The sequence below is a fragment of the Ursus arctos genome, unplaced genomic scaffold (genome assembly GCF_023065955.2).
Source record: "Ursus arctos isolate Adak ecotype North America unplaced genomic scaffold, UrsArc2.0 scaffold_24, whole genome shotgun sequence".
In the NCBI taxonomy this organism is placed as follows: Eukaryota; Metazoa; Chordata; class Mammalia; order Carnivora; family Ursidae; genus Ursus; species Ursus arctos.
Genome location: NW_026622919.1, coordinates 1329967 through 1348873, shown reverse-complemented (window position 1 = coordinate 1348873; position 18907 = coordinate 1329967). Strand labels below are relative to the sequence as shown.

Sequence of the window (18907 nt, the reverse complement as noted above, 5' to 3'; positions counted from 1 at the left end):
GTCTTCTCGATTTGATGTAACATTAACTGCTGCTCCATGCCCGGCTCGGAGAAACTATCAGCCGGGAGAGGAGAGACTGATCAATAAGTAGCGAAGACCCAGACCCCTCAGGGCAGATGCTGGCAGAGGGGCTGGGGCTGCAGCTACAGGGCCTAAGCTGACGGCGCCCCTCATGCTGAGTGCTTGGAACCGGACGGAAAGGAAGGCAGGATTTCAGAGGATTCAGGCAGCAGGACAGAGCCAGGGCTAGCCCCCCCGCTAGCCCTTCCGCCCACGACTCCATCACTCGACCCTTCCAGGCTCAATCACAACCCTTAGCTATCCTGTCAGCAGAGAATCCCCGGTTCAACCGCGGAAACGCGCGGGCCCAGGACGCGGCCTCGTTCCCGGGGCGGCCTAGACCAAGAGAAAACGTGCTCCGCGCGGGAATCAACCCTTTAAGGGGAGGAGGAAACCAAGGAGAAGGCTGCTCAGAGGGCAGCGGGAGCTCTGGGCGCTAGGTGACTTCAGGCTGCGGGCGGCCAGGGCGGGCGTGGCGCCCAGCACGGGACCTGCTGAGAAAGGGCACTTGGGACCCTCGTGCCCGCCCCGCAGAGGAGCAAACGTCACGAGCCCACAGCCGCTGTCAGCCGGCGCGAGGCTTCGGCAGGTGTCGGGGAGTAGAGGTCACTGCACTGTCCTCCCTGGCCGGACTGCTCGGGGGCCGGGACCGCCTCCCCGGGCCTCGGCCTTCTCTGGCCTTCGATCGCCTAGCGAGGAGAGGGCCGCAGCTGCTCAGCGTCCATCCCCAGCGCCGGACCCCGACCCCGACTCCCGGCCGCCACCAACAAGACCCTGCGCCTGCGCGGCTCGCCGCCTTGTGGGTAATCTCGGGGAGCGAGAGGAAGCCAGGGCGAGGTGCGGCTAGAGCGTCCTCTCCAACTCGTTTCCTCGACGCCCTCGTGGGCTAGACCGTCCTCACTCAGCTCGAATGCTCGGCCGCCCCGGCGGCTAGAGCGTCCTTATTCAACTCGTATGCTCGGCGGCCCCGGCGGCTAGAGCGTCCTCCTCCCGGGAGCCGCGTGTGACCTTCCCGCCCGCGGACCGATGCTGCCGGTGGCTGCTCGCCCCCTTTGGGGGCCGTGTCTCAGGCTTCAGGGCGCTGCTCTCCGTCTCGCCAGGTACCGCGGACTGCCGAAGCCTGGAGGGGTGGCAGGGTCGGGGCCCTCGGCAGGCAACTGAGGCTGCAGATTGGGGGTGGCGTCCGTGCTGCGGGCGAGATGCCACCCCCACTCATCGGGTCCCGGAGGAGCTGGGCGTCGCGAGCGCCGCCCCCCCCTCCCCATCCTCCGACTCCCTACCCTCGCGGGCTGCTGAGTGTGCTGGCCTGGCCCCGGATGACCGTGCACAGGTCCCTGCCCCTCCCCAGGCCTCAGTTTCCCCCGCAGCCCCAGTGACGTGGTAGGGCTTCTATCGGTGGGTCCGGCGTTGTGCCGCCCGAGGGCCCCAGATTCTGAGAAACTTAGTGTAGCAAAATGCATTCAAGTTACTGTTCTGCTCCCATGGGCGGATAGTTTTTTCGACCCGGAAACTAACGTTGTAGGGAGCATGTCTGCAGATACTTACTTGGGTGGATTTCTAAGGCTCATTGAAGACTTTAAGGTAGCTGGGAAATCCCTTTGTCCGCGTGGACCCTGGAATCTGAGAACCCCGGGTTGGGACCAGGGAGCTAGACGTGAGCTCATCGTGCCTCCCCGCCTGGTCTGTGCCAGGCTGACAGCCTTGTTTGAATGGGGGGCTAGGCAACAGGAGCCCCGTGTCTGCACCGTGCGGCTGATGAGATGCGGCAGCCGTCGAATGGGGGAGGCCCTCGCCGGTGCACCCCTGGATAGCGCGCCCAAGGAGTACCCCCCCAAGATCCAGCAGCTGGTCCAGGACATCGCCAGCCTCACACTCCTGGAGATCTCAGATCTCAACGAGCTTCTGAAGGTATCACGGGCCCAGTCCTGGGTCTTGTTCCTGGTATATTTGGGGAGTATAGCAAATTGTCCAAAGTGTGCTCCCTCCGTATGAGGGCTGTGCCGGGCTTCTGTGGGCATTTCTGAATTTGATGGGCAGCTACTGAGACTGCTCTCCCTTCTCTCTGCAGAAAACACTGAAGATCCAGGATGTTGGGCTCATGCCGATGGGTGGAACGATGCCCGGAGCGGCCCCTGCAGCAGCAGCACCCCCCGAGGTGAGCGCAGGCCAGGGTTCCATGCAAAAGGTTTTTCTCTGGTGCCACTGTGTCACGTGGCCAGGCGGCCAGATTTCTTTCATTGTCCCTCATCTTGGGCCTGCATCAGCCAACACGTCCTGCAAAGCTGTGTATGCTAGCTGTGGGCCCCATGCAGCCTCCTTGGGACCACCTTCCTGCCAATGACCTGCCCACATGGAGACCATGTTTTTTGTGGAGGGAAATTGGCGACGAACCAAATAAGAGGAAAAAGAAAAATTTCATTGAATAGCAGAACATAAAAAGTGCTGTGGGAAAAACAGAAGAAACTTAAGGGGGGGGGAGAGTTACAATTTCAAGGAAGGCCACAATAAGGAGGTGACACTGTGGGGGAGATTTGAGGAATATGGGAAGAGAGCGGGGCATTCCCAGCAAAGGGCCGGCGGGCACGAGAGCCATGGGGCACGCCCAGGGCTGGAGCAGAGATGGGGCGGGGGGGTGGGCAGGTTTGGGTCTTCGCGATGAAACCAGCTGACCTGAAGCCACACACTAACTTGTGGTTCTTGTTGGTTTTTGGTTTGGTGAGTGGATGTTGCAATTTCTCTTGGGAGAATTCCAAAGTTATCGACAAGTACAAAGAACGACCCACGTGTGTATCACCCAGTCTCAATAACGATTAAGGTTTTGCCGTGTTTACTTTGCTTGTCCCTTGAAGCTTAAGGCACGTGTCTGGTCTGTCCTTTCTCTGAGTGCTCCAGCACGTATCTCTAAACACAGAGGTGTTTTCTTAGTGTAGCTACGAGCCATTTGCACGACAGACGTAATTAACAGTGATTCTCTGGCTCAGTCTGTTCAGATTTAGCTAATGGTTCCGGACTTTATAGCAGTTGGTTTACCTCAGTCTCAACAAGGTCTGTGTGTCGCATCTGGTCACTGGGTCTCTGAAGTCTGGCTCCTGTCCTCAGTCCCTTTTCCCTGGCCATCCCCTACTAAGAAGTCCAGGTCAGAGGTCCTGTGGAGTGTCCCATGTCCCAGATGTGTCTGGCGGTTGCACCGGCATCAGCTCCACTGCCCCCATGTGCTGCGAACTGGTAGCTTTCCAGGCTGATGAGATTCAGGTGGAATATTTGGGGCAAGGAGAGACAGAACTGCTATGAAATTTATTGTCTAAACTGGAACGCTTCTGAGAAGGAAGGGATACTGTTAATAACTGGGGGGCAGATCCAAACCAGGACTGCCCAGGCTGCCGGGCCATGTGGCCCCTGCTCTGTGGGGGGGCTGCGTCTTCACCTGTGACAGCAGGGGCTCTGTTGGTTTGTCATCCACACGTGATTTGGGGTTTGGCTGAAGATGGGAACGGCCCTGCTTTCCTGAAACGCTGTTGGATAAGAGCTGTTGGTGTCATCTGCCCGTCCACAAGTTACACCTTTTAAGGGATGAGGGAACTTGAGCCCGGCAAAGGGGGGGGGGGCGCAGATTCAGAACAGCCTCTGGGGAGAAGGCGGCATTTCCAGCGAGGGAGCCCGCTCTCAGCTGGGGAGTGTGTGTGGGAGGGAAGGCTCCCAGCGGTTAGCCCCGAGCCCAGCAGGCCTGGTGCGCCTCCTGCTGGAGCTGCCAACCTGGCTTTGGGGTTACAGGACAGGGTGGCCCAGGAGCGAATGTGCCTGCTTTACCCGGGGCTTTGTCTCTCCCTCCCCCAGGAGGCAGAAGAAGACATCCCCACACAAAAAGAACAGACACACTTCACTGTCCGCCTAACAGAGGCAAAGCCCGTGGACAAAGTGAAGCTGATCAAGGAGGTCAAGAACTACATCCAGGGCATAAATCTCGTCCAGGTGAGCTCTGTGTGCTGCACGGGCCTCTCCCTGCTGTTCCTACCACGCGAATGGTACTGGGACTGGTCCCTTCTGGGGCAGCTGGGTTACGGCCACCCAGGCCCCCTTTCTGACTTTGCTCTGTGGCAGGCAAAGAAGCTGGTGGAGTCCCTGCCCCAGGAAATCAAAGCCAATGTTGCCAAGGCGGAGGCAGAGAAGATCAAGGCAGCTCTGGAGGCGGTGGGTGGCACCGTGGTTCTGGAGTAGGCCTGCTCTGAGGACTGGTGGACAGGGCTCCCTGGGACCTGGGCGATTCCCCAACATCTGGGACCCGCTGGTGGAAGCGGCCTCCGCACAGAACTCCTGCACCGGGACATCTGGGCCAGTTCCGTTCGGGGACGGGCAGATGGACCTGCTGAGCCTGGGGTCGCGGCACCTGTGTGAGCACTGGGGAGACGGACTCTAGAACATACCACGGTCAACACGCACCCCCTGGTGGCCACTGAGAAAAATACATTGTTTGGGCGTGGTGTGTGCAGACTGCTGTGTCTGGGTGGGCTGCCAGGTGGGCAGGGCGAAGCTGGCCAGGACAGCCACCTGGAGGTGGCAGGGCTCCTCCCTGGCCCCCATCATTCCCCAGCGGGATGTGTGGGGGTCGGCCGGGGATCTTTGGGTCCTTTGTGTGCAGGGGCCTGACCTCGCAGGGCTGGCAGCGGCACACGGGGAGGGGGGGGGGGCGGGCAGCTGGCCCGTGGCTGATACCAGCTCATCACCCGGGAGGTGGGTAGGGGGCACCTGGGGTGGCCGTTAGCAGACTGAGGTGAGAGGTGAGGCATGTGCCTGAGAATGGCAGGACCAGAAGGGGACGTTGCGTGTGGGATAGAACCCCTCAGGACAGGCCTGGGGAGCTGCTGTGCTCCCGGGGGTACGCCCAGCACACAGAGGGTATGCTTCCTGCTGGACTCCTTGTAAGAAGGCTGTTCCCTGACCCAGAGAGTCCTACTGGCCAAGTCTGCGGCCCTGGCCGTCCTAGAGAGTTAATGATTCACCCTCAGCAGATCTCTGGGCGTGCCTTCCCTCAACAGGTGACTACTAGGCGCCCTGGGGCAGGGATGGCTGGCCAAGTGTCCTGCTGACCTAACTGCTTTTTCCTGGGGGGAGTGGTCCGAACTCAGGGACCATCCTCGGCCTTCCTCAGGTCACCTCCAGAGTCTGTTCTCTGAGCCCCTTTGTCTTTCCAGGGGAGTTGGGGTGATGATGAGGACAGCCTCCCTCCCCTTACCTCTTCTTGGGATGATGGGGCGTACTGGGGGTGCTGCTCAAAAGTGCAGGCGGTGCTCCACCCCAGGGCCATCAGGCTGTCGGGCCACCCCCGTTCCGTCTGCCTTACCCCAGGCTAGGACAGTGCTCAGATGGTGTGCGCTTGGTGCCCCCCACCTGACCTCACGGGCCCTGATGGTCCTACCCCCATCCCCCCAGCTCCAGTGCTGACCTGCTCTGGTCTGCCGCTGGCCAATGAAGTTGTGTCTCCGACCTGGCAGTAGGTGGGTGAGCCCGGAGTCCTGGGCTTAGCAGGGGAGTAGGTCTGGCGTGCATCCTGCGTTGCCCCGATGGCACCACGGGAAAGCCTTACAGGGCCTGCCAGATCCTGCGAGGAGTTAGCCTGCTGGGTCTTTGTGCAGGCTAATGAAACATGGAAGACGGGGATCTGGAGCTGACCCCTGCCTCCTGCCCATCCCAGGGACCCTGGATCCGCCTGGCCCCCCACGTGACCCCATCGTCCTCGCTAGGCAGCATGAGGACATGGGAATGCCGCCGCGCAGACAGGCCCCTGCCCAAGAGGCCCAGCCAGGCAGCCTTGTTTTCAGTAGCTCGCCTCAGCTCCTTAAGACCTCGGGTTTATGCACCAGTTGTTATCCATTTGAGAATTCGGCTGCGGATCTTTTTGAGTTCGCTGACCTACAGCTTCCAAAGTGCCACCAGTTTCTAAAAAAGGTGCCCCATCCTTGGTGCATTTTCCATTTTCCAGGATGGCTCCACACTTTGCTCTCCCCGAGCGTTCCCAGGGGTCGAGGGAGTTGGCGGGTTGCAGCGTGCTGCGTGGCTGCTCTCCACATTTCACTTTCCAGATCTCCAGTTTCTCCTCCGAAGCCTCTGGGATCCACCAAGCTCACTTGGGGAGGTCCTGGTCTGTGCACTGGGGCCTCCCTGTCCGCTGCGGGTGTAGGACCCTGTCTTGAGGACGTGACCACAGAGAGGGGGCGGCCCTCGCTTTCTGGGCTGTCCCTTCCACTGGCCACCTCTGAGATTAGCTTCTTTGTAGTCAGGACCTGATGACCTTGCCCTTGGGCTGAGTCTGAATTATCCTGAAGGAGACCTGCTTCTGGGCAGCTTTTGTGCTTGAAGATGCTACTCACCTGGGACCGTGGATAAGGAGGCCACTCCCCTGCAACCTACCAGTCCGGTCTGTTAGCTCTGTTTCTTTAAACAAAGGGCTGAGGTGTGGAAGCCGTCTAGTTTGGTGACGTATTTTCACATTTCCTTGCAGAGCTTTGGCGTGTGTCCTACATCTCTGTTTTTCTTTTTTCTTAATGGAATTGTTTTTCCTAATTTAATTTCAGTTTGTTTATTGCTGATATAGAGAAATACAGTTGAATTTTTTAAAGGCTTTTATAGATTTATTTTTTAAAAGATTTATTCATTTGAGAGAGAGACAAGAGAGCACGAGCAGGAGGAGAGGCAGAGGGAGAAGCAGACTCCCCACTAAGCAGGGAGCCTGATGCAGGGCTGCATCCCAGGACCCTGGGGTCAGGACCCGAGCTGAGGGCAGACGCTTAACCAACTGAGCCACCCAGGCGCCTCTACAATTGAATTTTTTAAAAGTAAGCTTTATGTCCAATGTGGGGCTTGAACTCGGAACCCCAAGATCAAGAGTCACATGCCCTTGGAACTGAGCCAGCCATCCTGGTTTCTTCTAGAGAATTGCCGTGACCCCTCCCCACTGTGCTCCCCCACCTGCACCTCACACCCGTGTTTCCATCTAGTCTGCAGCTAGTCTCTTTCTCTCGATCCTGCCCCTCCACTTCAGATGCCTGTGTGGCCAACACCCCCACCTCCCAGGGTCCCCAGCATTTCTGGGCCAGACACCATCTCTGCAGCTGTTCCCTTCCCCAGCTGATGACCTCAGGGATCAGGGGCCTCCTGGGGTTCTAGAAGACGTCTCCTTAGTCTCCCAGTGGCAGCTCTGAGCAAACGGGGCTGCTGGCCCGTACTTCGCCTCCGACTCAGCGGGGGTAACGGCGGGGCGCTCAGAGGCAGGGCTGCACTTGGTACTTGGGGCGCTCGGCAGGTTCGGGGGACCCAGAGCTCTTTCCCCAGTGCGCCTCACCCTTCTCCCTTGGGAGGTGGGGGGCTGCAGTGGCCAAGCTGGGACTGTGAGATGGAGGTTCTTCCGGGGGGGAAGGGGTCTGTGTGTCCCTGCTGCGAAGTGGCCTGGGTTCAGATTTCCACCTGGCCCAGCAGGTGCATCTCTGGCCTAGAAGCACACCTGCACCTCCTGTTTGCGGGATGGTGGAATGAGAGTAGGGACCTGCACACAGGTGGCTCTGTCCTGGGGGCAGGCAGCCTCCCACCTGCCAGCTCCCAGGAGGCTGCACCCCAGTGGCTCGGAACTTCCCGTCTCCTCGTCCTCTTCCGGGATGGCTGCCTGGGGCGGCCTGGTCAGAACACACCTGCGGCTGGCCTTGGCTGGGAGCACCGGAGGGCCGCTAGTCTCCCCGAAGTGTCTTTTGCTCCTAGTCTTCCTGTAATCCGCAGACTGGCTCCAAGAAGGTTTTCGGCCACCTCCTGCAGATGCACGTGGGCCAGGGCCTGCGTGGCGGGGCTGGGACACTGGGTGCAAGGTCAGGGCCGCGGCTGGGGCGGACTGCTTGCAGGAGGCCGGCCTCCGGGAGTGGCTGGGGCTGGCGGAGCGCCGAGGCCGCTCCTCGGCGGTGACCTTCGGAGACCTGCCCTAGGCGTGGGGGGTGACCCTGCGGCGGCCGGAGCAGAGCGGGGTGGGGGGACGCCAGGCTTCCGGGGGAAGTGGAGCAGACCCACCCAGCAGGCTCCCTGAGGTCGGTGCGGCCCCCCGCCACGCCCTACCCCCTCACGCGCAGGGGCAGACGGCTCCGCTGAGCCCACTCGGCCCCGCGGCTCGGCCGCGGCCGCTTTAAGGCACGCGGGCCGCCCCCCGGCTCGAGGCGGGGTCTCTCGGGCCCCGCCCCCTTCCCTGGCCCCGCCCCCAGGGCCGCGCGGGCGCATTGGCTGCGCGGGGCGCGGGTGGCGGGTGGCGCTTTGAACTCGGCGCGGGCGGCGGTGCGGGCCGGGGTCCGGGGCTGCAGTCGGGGTCCGATCGGGGCCGGGCGGAGGCCGGGGCTGGGTTGTGGGCAGCGGGAGCCGCGAGCGGGCTGCCGGCGCTCCTGGGCGTCCGCGGCGCGGGCCATGGCGGCGGAGGCGCGCGTGTCGCGCTGGTACTTCGGGGGACTGGCCTCCTGCGGAGCCGCCTGCTGCACGCACCCGTTGGACCTGCTGAAGGTAAGGGCGGCGCGGGAGGGGCGGGGCGGGCGCGAGGGGCCAGGAGTTGCGGGGGAGGCGCGGGGCCCGCCCACGCCTGGGCACAGACCAGCGTGGCGGTGCACTGGCCCGGGAGGGCCTGAGACTTGGGGCTGCCTTATGGTTCACTACCCCCACCCGAAGACCCTGGCCCACTCCGAAGTGGAGGTCCCCGTTGCTGGGGATCGCGGGCCGCGGTCCAACCCCGGTTGTGCCCAGTACTACCTGTGTGACCTTGGGCTAGTCGCTTGGCCTCTCTGAGCCAATTTACATCCCGCAGTTTTGAGGACAGTTCTGCCTGGTTTCGAGTTGCTGGGGTGGTTCTGTGGGGTTCATGTGGGCTCTGGCACACCCAGGGCATGGACCAGGTGGCCTCCCTGCCTGGTGGGTACCCAGCACACAAGAGGGAATGGGGTGCACAGCCTGGGCGTATCCCTGCTTTGGGTTGCTTCCTCCTGGACTGGGTGGGCACCTGGAGGCCACAGACCCCGCACCCACGCAGGTCCTGCTCTGTGAGGGTGAGCAAGAAGCATTCACGCTCCTTTTACTTTTTTTTAGGAAAAATGCTTATGGGGCAGTATGACACAGAGCTCTTGTCTCCTAGGGCCAGCCAAGGGGGGGTTGTTTGCTGCCCCTTTCTCACTACAAAGAACAAAGAAGAAAGGGCCCATGACGCAAAGGCTGGTCTGCCCAGGAGGCCCTGCCCTGGGGAACCTGGACTGTGGTCACATGGGACCTGTGGGCCAGGGGCGGTCCCTACCCCCACCCGAAGCAGCCTGACCCCGGTACTCACGCCCTGGGCGGGATTGGCATCTGTGGCCCTGTTGACCCAAACCTCAGCCTCCGGCCAGGCCCCCCCCCACCCCTCCTCCGCCTGGGAGTACGTTTCTTTGAGCAGCTTTTTGTCCTAAATGAAGGGGATTGACTTTAGTAAAAAACGCTCACTGCCAGTGAAGGCAGGATTAGCAGATGTGGGGGCTTAAGGTGGTAGCCCCGTTGGCACACCTGAGACCTGGCTTGTCCTGGGAGAGGCCTGCATGGCTCCTAGTAGCCTCAGGGCCTGGGAGGCATGGGGGGGAGCAGGACCAGGCCTGGAGGGTGGTGTGACCACCTGAGAGAGGGGTGACAGTGAACAGAAAGGTGCTTTTTGGTTTGGGAAGGAGCACCCTCCCCCCTCGTGTCTGTTTTAGTTTGCTCTTCCGATGCCCACGCAGGTACTGTGCCGCCTGTGCCACCCCCACCGTGGGGCCCTGGAGAGTTAGGCTCTGTGTCTGATTGTGGGTGGGCACAGCTTCCAGGGCCCTTGGAGCCGCCTCGAGTCCCTTGTCCATTGTCCAAGGCTCCTTTGGGCATCATTGCCCCATGCCCTCCCCCGCCCCCCGCCCCCGGTGCTGTTTTGCTGCAGAACGCTTCCAGGCGGGGCGGGGGGAGGGGGGGTCAAGGGAGGCAGGCAGCCACAGGACGATGACTGCTGTCTGGCCCAGGGAGTAATCAGCCCTCTGCGGGGGTGCAGCAGGCAGTGCGGACAGCCTTGGAGGCGGCCTCACAGGGAGGCCCTGGCTGAACTCGTTGCCTCTCGACGGCGTGGCCACTGGAGAAATGATTTTACAGCTCTGTGATCTCTCCCTTTGCCCCATGCCCTGGCTCAGTCCTTGCAGCTGCTGCTCGCCTGGACAAGGGCTGCTCCCTGCGTGGACACCTTGCCCCCAGGCCCAGTGCCCTCTGTCCTGTCCAACTGGCCGATGTGGCTGAGCGGAGCACAGAGCCCTCGCCATCCCCACCCACCTTTGCTGCCCCACCACCCAAGCCCCTGGGCAGGGACAGAGAAGGAAGGGAAAGGTACACCCACTGAGCTACTTAATCTTCATAGCACACTGAGGGAAACTGAGGCAGGAGGGTCTGTAACCTGCCCAGAGTGGGGTGTACAGGGACAGACTCCGGGGTGGCTGTGCCCTGGCCCTCCCAGGAGCGTCCTTTCCCCTCTCCCCCGGGGGACTCCAAGCATCACTTCCAAGCCCAACATGTTTCTTCAGCCTGTCTCTGAGTCTCCATAACTTTTGATCCCTCTTGAGAAGTGGCATGACTAAGAAATGGGGATCTAGAGTCACCTTGCCGGGTCCACACCCTGCCTCAGTGTCCATCAAAGTGGGACTGATGACCCCCACTCCTGCAGCGGTGCCGTGAGGACTCAGACACGTATGTGAACTGTTTCTCACGGGCCTGGTGGGCTTATGTGTCAGCCGGTATTGTCACTTGGAAAGCACAGTAGTGTGGAATAGAGGTTGGTGCCAGGTGTGGACGTGGAATCCATCTACACCTAGCTGGACACCCTTAGGAGACCTCTGTGTCTCCCTGTGCCTCAGTTTCCCATCTCTAAACTGGGGTGCTGATAGCACTCAGCGCATGGGGTCCTCATGTGGGTGTAGCAGTGGTGGGTGGTGGGAAAGGGCTCAGAGCAGAGCTGGACTGGGTGGGCCCTGGGGCGGGGCCTGTTCTGAGCAGCTGTGGGACCCCCCCCCCCCCCGCAGGTGCACCTGCAGACACAGCAGGAGGTGAAGCTGCGCATGACGGGCATGGCGCTGCAGGTGGTGCGCTCCGACGGCATCCTGGCGCTCTACAACGGCCTCAGTGCCTCCCTGTGCAGACAGGTGCCTCGGGGGCCCCCTCCTGGACAGGGGGGGGGGGTAGGACTGCTGGGAGGGCACGTCTGCCTCCCAGGGTCCCCCCTGCGGGCCTGCCGAGGGCTTCCCTGAGTCCTGGTTCCAGAGCGCATGCAGGTGGAGGGGAGGGCTGGCGTGTCCCCAGCGCTGTGGGTGCCCTGTGGACGTGGTCGTTACTTTGTCTTCCTTCTTAAGGCTGGTTAGGAGAAGGGAACCACAAGGCTTGGGGAATCGGCAGGGTGTGGTGGCCTGGGGCGTGCTTCTGCCTTCCACGGGGCCAGCCCTGCTCTCACAGCTGGCTCAAGGCGTCTACTTAGAGATGGGGAAACTGAACCCAGGGAGGGAGACTCTGGACTCAGCCAGCCCCGGGTTTATGAGTTGGCTCAGTCACTTGGTCACGGTGTGGCCTTGGGAGGGTCCTTCCCTGTCCCCATGGCCCATTTGGTGATGATTGTGCCCCAGAAGGGCTGGGGTGGGGAGGGCCGACATGCCCAGCAGGGTGCCTCCACCTGCACCCTCTGAGCTGGGCCCCTCTGCCCCCAGATGACCTACTCCCTGACTCGGTTCGCCATCTATGAGACCGTGCGGGACCACGTGACCAAGGGCAGCCAGGGGCCCCTGCCTTTCTACAAGAAGGTGTTGCTGGGCTCCATCAGCGGTGAGCTGCCGGCTGGGCCGGGGCGGGTGGGTGCAGGTGGGCATCGCCAGTCGCCACATGTTGGCTCTGGGGTCTGTCACCCCAGGTTGCATTGGAGGCTTCGTGGGGACTCCCGCCGATATGGTCAATGTCAGGTCAGTGTGTGCCCCACCCAAGGTCAGGGTCTTTCCTGACCCCCAGCAGGCGGGGGGCTTACTCACTGGGGTGTGTGGTGTGTTCCGCCTGGAACAAGCGCTTGGACCTTGGGGTCCTGGACACTGGGGGGCAGGCCAGGGGGAGCCCCGGTGCCCCTGCCGCCCCCTGAGCCGGTGTGGTTGTTTCAGGATGCAGAATGACATGAAGCTGCCCCCACATCAGCGTCGCAAGTGAGTAGCCGGCCACGCTGTGCTCTGGGGGTGCCGCGGGGTGCGGAGCAGGAGGACCTGAGCGGCTGGGCCAGGCCACGGCTGGGAGTCCCAACAGGCCATGTTGCCTGTGGCGTCACCGGGGGCAGGCAGAGCCGGCTGACACCGCGCCCATGGGCCCTGCCCTGAGTCACGAGGGCCTCTGGGTTCTTTCCCGGTGGGGGGTCTGGGACGGAGGCTGGCTACTCCCCCCCTTTCTGGTATCTTGTACTCGGTCACAGGAAAGATGTTTTACAAGTTTAAGTGAGTTTGGGCCTTTAAACAGGTTTGGGAGCTGGGATTTTTTTTTTTTTTTAATGGTAAAATACCATTTTTTATGAAGTCTTAAGATCCTGATGATTCCAAGGCTGCCGACGGACGGACACCCTAGCTAGCAGCCAGGCGCTGGCTACAGTCCAGGGGCAAAATGGGGCCCCAGGCAAGCCCACTGTCCACTCGGGCCGGAGCGTGAGCCACCAAAAGTGGACCAAGTGAATGGAGTGGAGGGGGTCAGGCAGGCCCCCACCCTCGCACCCTCAGGAACAGCCCACAGACAGGGCCAGCCTCGGGGGGGTGCCGCCGTGACAGCTGCAGGGCTGTCCCCGGGGGAGGACCCTCCGTGGGGGCTGGTGGGCAGGGAGAGCCTCACACAGGCCCGTTGTCTGTCCCTGGCAGCTACGCCCACGCCGTGGACGGCTTGTACCGCGTGGCCCGAGAAGGTAAGAGGAGCAGGCCCCGTGTTTGGAGGCCCAAGGAGCCAGTGGGGCCTGGGGGGTGCTGAGCAGGACCTGGGGGAGACCTGCGGGATCTGGCCAGGCGCCTGACCTCCCTTCTCCGGCAGAGGGTCTGAAGAAGCTGTTCTCGGGCGCGAGCATGGCATCCAGTCGGGGGATGCTTGTCACCGTGGGCCAGGTGGGGCTTCTGCCGGCGGTGGGGCTCTCGGGGCACCCTGGAGAGGTGGTGGCGGAAGGCCGTGGGCTCGGACCGCAGGTGGGGGCTGGGCAGGTGGGGAGGCCCCTCCCGGTCCGGGCCTCCCCATTTGTCTGGCCCGGTGGCCGTGGAGGGGCCTGTAGGGCAGACGCTTGGTCAGCCCTGGTGGTGTCCCTGGGGGCCCCTGTCTACTTTGCCTGGAGCCGGGGGCCATCCCACAGTCCTTCTCGTCCCCTCCACCCCCACAGCTGTCCTGCTACGATCAAGCCAAGCAGCTGGTCCTCAGCACCGGGTACCTGTCTGATGGCGTCCTCACTCACTTCGTTGCCAGCTTCATCGCAGTGAGTGCTGGCCTGGCCGTGGGGGCCCAGGGAGAGGCCGGGGCGCAGAAGGCAGGGGGCTGTGGGCAGGTGTGGCGGATGTCCCTCGAGCTACGTACGTAAACGGGCGCTGAGATCCCGCTGCCCCAGCCAGCATGGTTCTTAGTGTCCCCCAGCGGCCCCGAGGATGCCTCCGGGGGTGCAACCCAGGGCCTTCTATGGGGGTGGGTCTGTGGGGGGGGTGAGGATGCCCACGTACTCTGCCTGGCAGCCCCATTGGTGATAAGCCCCCCCCCCCCGCAGGGTGGGTGTGCCACGATCCTGTGCCAGCCCCTGGACGTCCTGAAGACGCGGCTGATGAACTCCAAGGGCGAGTATCAGGTGAGTGGGGGCTGGGACGGGGGACCAGGGAGGGGTCCCCATGCTGCTACTGTCGAACTCCGTGGCTGGGTGACCCCGTGCCCTTGTCCTGGCATGTGGATGAGGCTTTCTTCCCCCTCCGTGAGTTGCTGTTCCCAGCCGGCCTTGGAGCAGCCCTTGGCCCTGTGTGTGTCTTTAAAGATTTTATTTGATTTAAGTAGGCTCCACGCCCAACGTGGGAATTGAACTCACGACACTGAGATAAGAGTCGCATGCTCTACCGACTGAGCCAGCAGGGCCCCCCACCATGTGTGTTTTTAAATCTGATTCCGTGGTGTGATCACAGAGGCCGGGGGTTCACTGTGGTCAGGGAAGGTCGGTGAGGGGTCTGCAGGCCCAGAACCCGCAGCCTACCGCAGGCGTGGGTGCCGGCGGGTCACCTGTCCCTGTTCTGGTTTTGCTGTGTCAGCAGGCAGGGTGGCCCTTGACCTTCCTGCCTGCTGGCCCCTCCTGCCGTCAGGACCTCTGACTGGTCCAGGCCGCTCACTGCACGGGGCCACTGGCCAGTTCTGGGGAGGGTGTTACTTGTACCTCGCAAGTAAAAAGCAGCTTTGTTTATTGCTTTATTTTGTGTTTTCCCCAGGGTGTTCTCCACTGCGCAGTAGAGACAGCAAAGCTCGGGCCGCTGGCCTTTTACAAGGTGGGGCAGGGGCGGGGTCTGGGGCAGGGAGAGGGGGAGGGGGCGGGGCAGGGGGCCGAGCTGGGGCGGAGCTGCAGGGGCTAGGGAGGGGGTGGGGCTGCCGGGGCTGGGGGGCGGTGGGGGGCGGTGGGGGGCGGTGGTTGCGGGGCGGGGCTGGGGCTGGGGGCGGGGCTGGGGGCGGGCCCGCCGGGCTCTCTTCACTTCCTGTCCCCCTGTCTCCGCCCAGGGCCTCGTGCCTGCAGGCATCCGCCTCATGCCCCACACCGTGCTCACGTTCGTGTTTCTGGAACAGCTTCGCAAACACTTCGGCATCAAAGTGCTTTCCTGATGGGCCGGGGAGCGGGCTGAGCCATGTCCAGACCCCAGCACCAGGTTCTTCCAGAGCCCAGGGGGGTTGGTGGGCTGGGCGCTGGACCGGTGCCCAAGCCTCCCTCCGACCGGCCAGGACCCCACCCTGGCCTTCCCCGACAGGCTCCTGCCCACACCCAGCCTTCCTGGCCGGAGCCCATTCCAGTGACCCTGTCCCCTCCACCTCCTGCCCGCCCACCCCAGGCTCTCCCCATCTGGTATTCCGGCGGCCCCCCCCCTGCACACTTAGGACGCAGAGGGGGGTGTCCAGGCCCAGGTCCGGTTTTCTTCCCTCCCTGAGTAGCCAGTTAACACTGGAGGCGGGCTGTCCAGGCCTTCTAGAGTCTGGGGCCCTGAGCAGCATCTTCTGGCAGCTTCCGTCAAGGAGCTGGGTGGCAGCCGGGGGAGGGGGGTACCGACCCCCAGCGTGGCCCCCTGGACTAGGTGTGTGCACGTGCACTTTTATTTCTGGAGAGGGACCATAGCTTTCCTGACACTCAAGGGTGGCTGTGCCCCCAGAGCTCCCGGGCGCGTGGGCAGAATCAGCCTGTCCCGGAGGGACGGTGAGCACACGGCCTGCGGGCGCCAGGTCCAGCCAGCCCCCTGTTGCTTTCGCAAGTAGTTTTGCCAACAGCTCTCGGAGCCAGGAGCCTGCTGCTGCCTTCCCGGGTGGGCAGTATCCCACGCGCTGCCCACGCCTCCCTCAGCTCCCCAGGCAGAGGCAGGCTGCAAGGTGTCCTCAGGGGCCCGCTCTGTGTTGACGGTGGCTGTCCACAGGCCCCCCACAGCTGAGACCCAAAACGCCAGCCCCTGAGTTCTGCTGCTGGAGCTGCCTGTCCACGCCCCCAGCAGCGGGGGCTCTGCAGAGGTGTTAATAAAGGACAGCGGAGTGCTCCATGTCTGGTTGTCTGTGTGTCGGCGGCTGGCCTGGTCTGTGGGCGGCGACGCTGACCGGGGGCCACAAGACCCACTCAGCACCGGTTCTGGGGGGCAAGGCTGAAGGCCCAGAGGAAGCAAGAAGCTCCAGCCCTGACCAGATACATTGGGGTGGCCTGTGGGCAGAGGAACTGGGGGGGACAGGCAACCAGGGGAGGGAAGGGGTGAGGCAGGGGGGCGGGCAGGATGTGCAGGTCAGGGGCCTGGTCAGTGATGAGTTTCTGGATCCAAGTTACCGTGGGCGCCCGGGGCCGCCTCTTCTCAGCAGGCACCTAGGTGCTCCAAGACGGCCCTCCCCCTGCTGTGAGAGTCCCCAGTGGATCTGACCAGCTGCCCTGGGCGCACCGCTCTTGGCTGTGGGAGGAGCCCTTGGGGTCAGAGTCCTGGGCTCTTGGGCACTGGCCGGTGGTCTGGCAAGCCCAGAAAGGGTCTGGGCAGACCCCCGTTCTCCAGCCCACACGCTCTTGGACAGACGGGCGGGGGCAGCAGCTGGTGTGGGGGCCACCCCGAGGCCTTTCAAAGTTGCGGACGGTTGGATGCTGCCCCAGGGCCTGCTGCTGCCCCTCGGCGGCTCGGTCAGACATCAGGGCCTCCGACCCTCTGGCTCTGGAGCATTTCGAGTATACAACAAAATATGGTGTTAGGCGGGTCTGAGCTAAAACCCGGTGCAAGCACGCAACCTGCGTGTCCCCCCCCCCCCCAGCTACGGCGGGGAGCACGCACCAGCCCCGCCACCGGATTATTTGGAAGCAGAGTCCAGACGTGGAGTCATTTATAGATAAATACTTCAGCACGCGTATCTAAAAATAGTCTTTGAGAGGGGCGCCTGGGTGGCGCAGTCGTTAAGCGTCTGCCTTTGGCTCGGGGCGTGATCCTGGCGTTCCAGGATCCAGCCCCACATCGGGCTCCTCCGCTGGGAGCCTGCTTCTTCCTCTCCCACTCCCCCTGCTTGTGTTCCCTCTCTCACTGGCTGTCTCTCTGTCACATAAATAAATAAAATCTTTAAAAAAAATAAATAAAAATAGTCTTTGAGAGGCACCTGGGTTTCAGCTCAGGTCGCGATCTCGGGGGCGAGGGATCCAGCCCGACATCACACTCTGCTGAGCACAGAGTCGGCTGGAGATTATATCTCAAATCCTTAAAAATAGTCTTTGCAAAAATGTGAACGTAAGTCCAGCAGTAATTCATTGTATGTAGAAACGGTAAGAATCCATCTTTGCTAACCTCTAGTTTCCGCAATTGCACGTTGGAAGAGCTGGTTTCCTGAGAATCAGCCCCGGCCTGCGGTGTCTCCCCCGTCCTTCCTCTGCTCGGTCCTGCCGCCAACTATCAGATTCGGCCCCTTCACCCCTGAAAACCTGCCATAGCGCGGGATCCAGGTTCCATTTCTGAGCAGAGGACTTGGTGTGTGGGGCATGCTTCCTGCGTCCTTGCCGGGGGGTTGGGGTCTGGCCTGGTTTGGGGGTCGGCACAAAGCAGCCGCGCACCTGGGATCTCAGAAGCTGACGCGAGCCTTCTAGGAGCAGGGGACGGGGGGGCGGGGGGGCAGGCACCGCCGGGCCTGGCCAGGGTGCATCCAAAGAGAGCCCTGGCCAGGCCCAATTCTGACAGTTTGGGGTTTGGGGCTTGCACATAACTCCCCGTGCCCAGGTCAGAACCCCCACTGAGACAACTAGAACCACAGCCCAATAATAAACAGGAGGGGTCGGGGTGAGTAAGGCCGGGAGGAAGGCTGCCACCTCTCTCAGACCCCAGACACCTTATAAAGGGAGCAGGTGTGGGCCACCGAGGGGCGTGTTCTCGCTCCTTGAAGCTGCTTTGGTTTGGAGCAAGGAATCATCTCACCCTACGTCCCCGTGCCCCGGGCAATCCAGGCAGCTGGCATCTCACCAAACTTCGTCCAGCCTGTCCCTACCAGGACCAAGGGGAGAAAGTGCTGGTCTGGCAGGGACCCCGGTGGTGAGGCTGGCACGGCGGGTGCGGTGGGAGGGACGCTTTCCCGGCACTGGGACCCGTGGCAGGCGGTGCCTCCACCGGCTGCGGCTTCCTGGAGCCCGAGCTCCTGGGTGGAAGGGCAGCGGGAGGGCCTGGCGGGTCCAGGGGCCCCACACTTCCTGCGTGGGCACTCAAAGCCGGCCTGAAAGTGTGAGCAATGCGGTGGGTCAGCCCCAGCCTTCAGCCCCCGGGGGCCACTGCCCGCACCTGCTGTCCCGGAGGGGCGGGGGGGGGGGGGCAAGCCGATTACTTGCACCCGGGGCAGGGATCTCACCTGGCCTCCCGCCAGTCGGCCCTGGCCTTTTTTTCTTAAAGAAACACTTCATACTTTACAAAAAGGTACATGCCAAGTATTTGTTGTCAAGAAATTTAAACGCGGGCGCCCAGACCACCCACCGGTGAGAGGACATTCTTTCAACCAGCGGTGCTGGGCAACTGGACGTCCGCGGGCCGCGGGGTGACGCCGGACCCTCAGCTCGCAGGACGCAAGCCTCACCTGGCAATGGATCGTACAGCCGAATGTCAGAGCCGGAACTGCGACCCTTGCGGGAAGCCACGAACGCCACCCCAGTGGGAGCCCTGAGCTCCTCCGGCAGACTGGAGGGGAAGCCGGGGGCCACAGGAGTGGGCGTGGGGGCAGTGGACGTGGGGGCGTGGGGATGTGGGGGCGTGGCGGCAGGTGCAGCCCGTGGGATGGGTCAGGGCCGCATGGGCTGTCTCTGGCTGCTTCTGGGGGGGACGCCGGGGCAGAGAGGAGGGAAGCTGCCAGTTATCCGCCAATTGCTACAGCAGCTAAGAAACATGTGTCCACGCAGACGCTTGGGCAGGAACGACCCCACGTCCACCACCTGCTGACCAGGCCACCAGAGTGTGGCGTGTCCGCACGACGCAGGATTGCTCGGCCATAAACAGGGATGAACGTCGACAGCTGGAACAAGGCAGGCGTGCTACCGCCCATGCCTGAGCACTGGCCAGGTCTTGCTTCCCACCCACCCCCTGCACCCTCCAGCCTGCGC

General features: G+C 62.6%; 2 protein-coding genes across 4 annotated transcripts; both read left to right on the top strand.

Moving 5' to 3' along the window:
* Window positions 1-477: 477 nt before the first annotated feature.
* Window positions 478-6673, top strand: MRPL12 (mitochondrial ribosomal protein L12). Of its 2 annotated transcripts, XM_026483892.4 has the most exons (5): window positions 478-1160; window positions 1782-1968; window positions 2129-2215; window positions 3895-4029; window positions 4159-6673. In XM_026483892.4, exons 1-5 carry the CDS (start codon window positions 1087-1089, stop codon window positions 4273-4275), a joined length of 600 nt encoding a protein of 199 aa, XP_026339677.1. In that variant the 5' UTR covers window positions 478-1086; the 3' UTR covers window positions 4276-6673. The 2 variants fall into 2 exon arrangements, with proteins under 2 accessions (XP_026339677.1, XP_057173896.1); XM_057317913.1 differs by having other exon boundaries at window positions 952-1160; window positions 3895-6673.
* A 1693-nt stretch (window positions 6674-8366) lies between these two features.
* On the top strand, window positions 8367-15857 carry SLC25A10 (solute carrier family 25 member 10). Of its 2 annotated transcripts, none has more exons than XM_026483888.4 (11): window positions 8367-8583; window positions 11130-11249; window positions 11805-11919; window positions 12005-12053; window positions 12243-12284; window positions 12978-13021; window positions 13144-13214; window positions 13481-13573; window positions 13856-13933; window positions 14556-14612; window positions 14839-15857. In XM_026483888.4, exons 1-11 carry the CDS (start codon window positions 8491-8493, stop codon window positions 14938-14940), a joined length of 864 nt encoding a protein of 287 aa, XP_026339673.1. In that variant the 5' UTR covers window positions 8367-8490; the 3' UTR covers window positions 14941-15857. The 2 variants fall into 2 exon arrangements, with proteins under 2 accessions (XP_026339673.1, XP_044234606.1); XM_044378671.3 differs by lacking the exon at window positions 8367-8583 and adding an exon at window positions 9411-10797.
* Window positions 15858-18907: the final 3050 nt, after the last annotated feature.

What these genes read in the sequence shown, in the direction of transcription:
- MRPL12 (XM_057317913.1), top strand. Translation starts at nt 1,087, where the DNA reads ATGCTGCCGGTGGCTGCTCGCCCCCTTTGGGGGCCGTGTCTCAGGCTT. An exon ending in ATCTCAACGAGCTTCTGAAG is followed by an intron (nt 1,969 to 2,128) that starts GTATCACGGGCC and finishes TTCTCTCTGCAG; the next exon opens with AAAACACTGAAGATCCAGGA. An exon ending in CAGCAGCAGCACCCCCCGAG is followed by an intron (nt 2,216 to 3,894) that starts GTGAGCGCAGGC and finishes TCCCTCCCCCAG; the next exon opens with GAGGCAGAAGAAGACATCCC.
- SLC25A10 (XM_026483888.4), top strand. Translation starts at nt 8,491, where the DNA reads ATGGCGGCGGAGGCGCGCGTGTCGCGCTGGTACTTCGGGGGACTGGCC. An exon ending in GCCGATATGGTCAATGTCAG is followed by an intron (nt 12,054 to 12,242) that starts GTCAGTGTGTGC and finishes TGGTTGTTTCAG; the next exon opens with GATGCAGAATGACATGAAGC. An exon ending in TCGTTGCCAGCTTCATCGCA is followed by an intron (nt 13,574 to 13,855) that starts GTGAGTGCTGGC and finishes CCCCCCCCGCAG; the next exon opens with GGTGGGTGTGCCACGATCCT.